The following is a 567-nucleotide window of genomic DNA, read 5'->3' as shown; positions in this document are numbered from 1 at the left end:
GCCCCAGGCGCCCCCAGGCCGAGGTCAGGCGCAGAAAGCCTTGGACTCCGAAACCCACACCATTTCCAGCATCCTCCTCTTACCCAAAAATTCTCGACGAAATGCGCCATGACCATCGTGCCGCTGCCGCCGCGCCGGGTTCTGCGTCCGCGCCCGCCCGCCGCTGTGTAAACACGGGCCCGGCCCCCACGGCGCCCCCGCCTTTCAGAGCCACCGCCTTCTTCCCAGAGCCCAGCCCGCACCCGCCAGGGCGCATGCGCCACCTAGCGGCCGCCGCTGCGGGGCGGACTCCTGGAAGCCGCGGCCAGTGCGCGCATGCGCCCCGCGTCCCATCCCGGGGGTTAGTCCCCTTTTCTATCCCTGGCGCGGGCGGGGCTCGCCTGAGCGTTCTCTTGGGAATGGTGGGGAGCTGGTCTGCTAGGACTCAGCGGGGAGGCTGCCCGCACCCTTTGCGGCGCGATGGGTACTGGCCCAGCGACTGAGCTGAGAGGGGGGCCGGCCGGCGGCCGTGGAGCTGGTAGCCTGGCTACCCGCTCTTTCTCCCCCCAAGACTCGCCTCCCCCGATT

The 567-nt window shown here is 70.5% G+C and overlaps 1 protein-coding gene across 2 annotated transcripts in view; it reads right to left on the bottom strand.

The window, feature by feature from the left end:
* FCHO2 (FCH domain only 2) overlaps positions 1-247 on the bottom strand; it is a 131,476-nt gene extending 131,229 nt beyond the window's left edge. Inside the window, exon 1 of one of the 2 annotated variants that reach the window (XM_006775429.2) lies at positions 84-247. In XM_006775429.2, coding sequence (XP_006775492.1) covers positions 84-116 — 33 coding nt within the window. In that variant the 5' untranslated portion in view covers positions 117-247. The remainder of the gene's footprint in view (positions 1-83) is intronic. The other variant, XM_015571603.1, reaches the window with a different exon arrangement.
* Positions 248-567: the final 320 nt, after the last annotated feature.

Source organism: Myotis davidii, unplaced genomic scaffold (assembly GCF_000327345.1).
Source record: "Myotis davidii unplaced genomic scaffold, ASM32734v1 scaffold44, whole genome shotgun sequence".
In the NCBI taxonomy this organism is placed as follows: domain Eukaryota; kingdom Metazoa; phylum Chordata; class Mammalia; order Chiroptera; family Vespertilionidae; genus Myotis; species Myotis davidii.
This window is presented reverse-complemented; position numbering and strand designations above follow the sequence as displayed.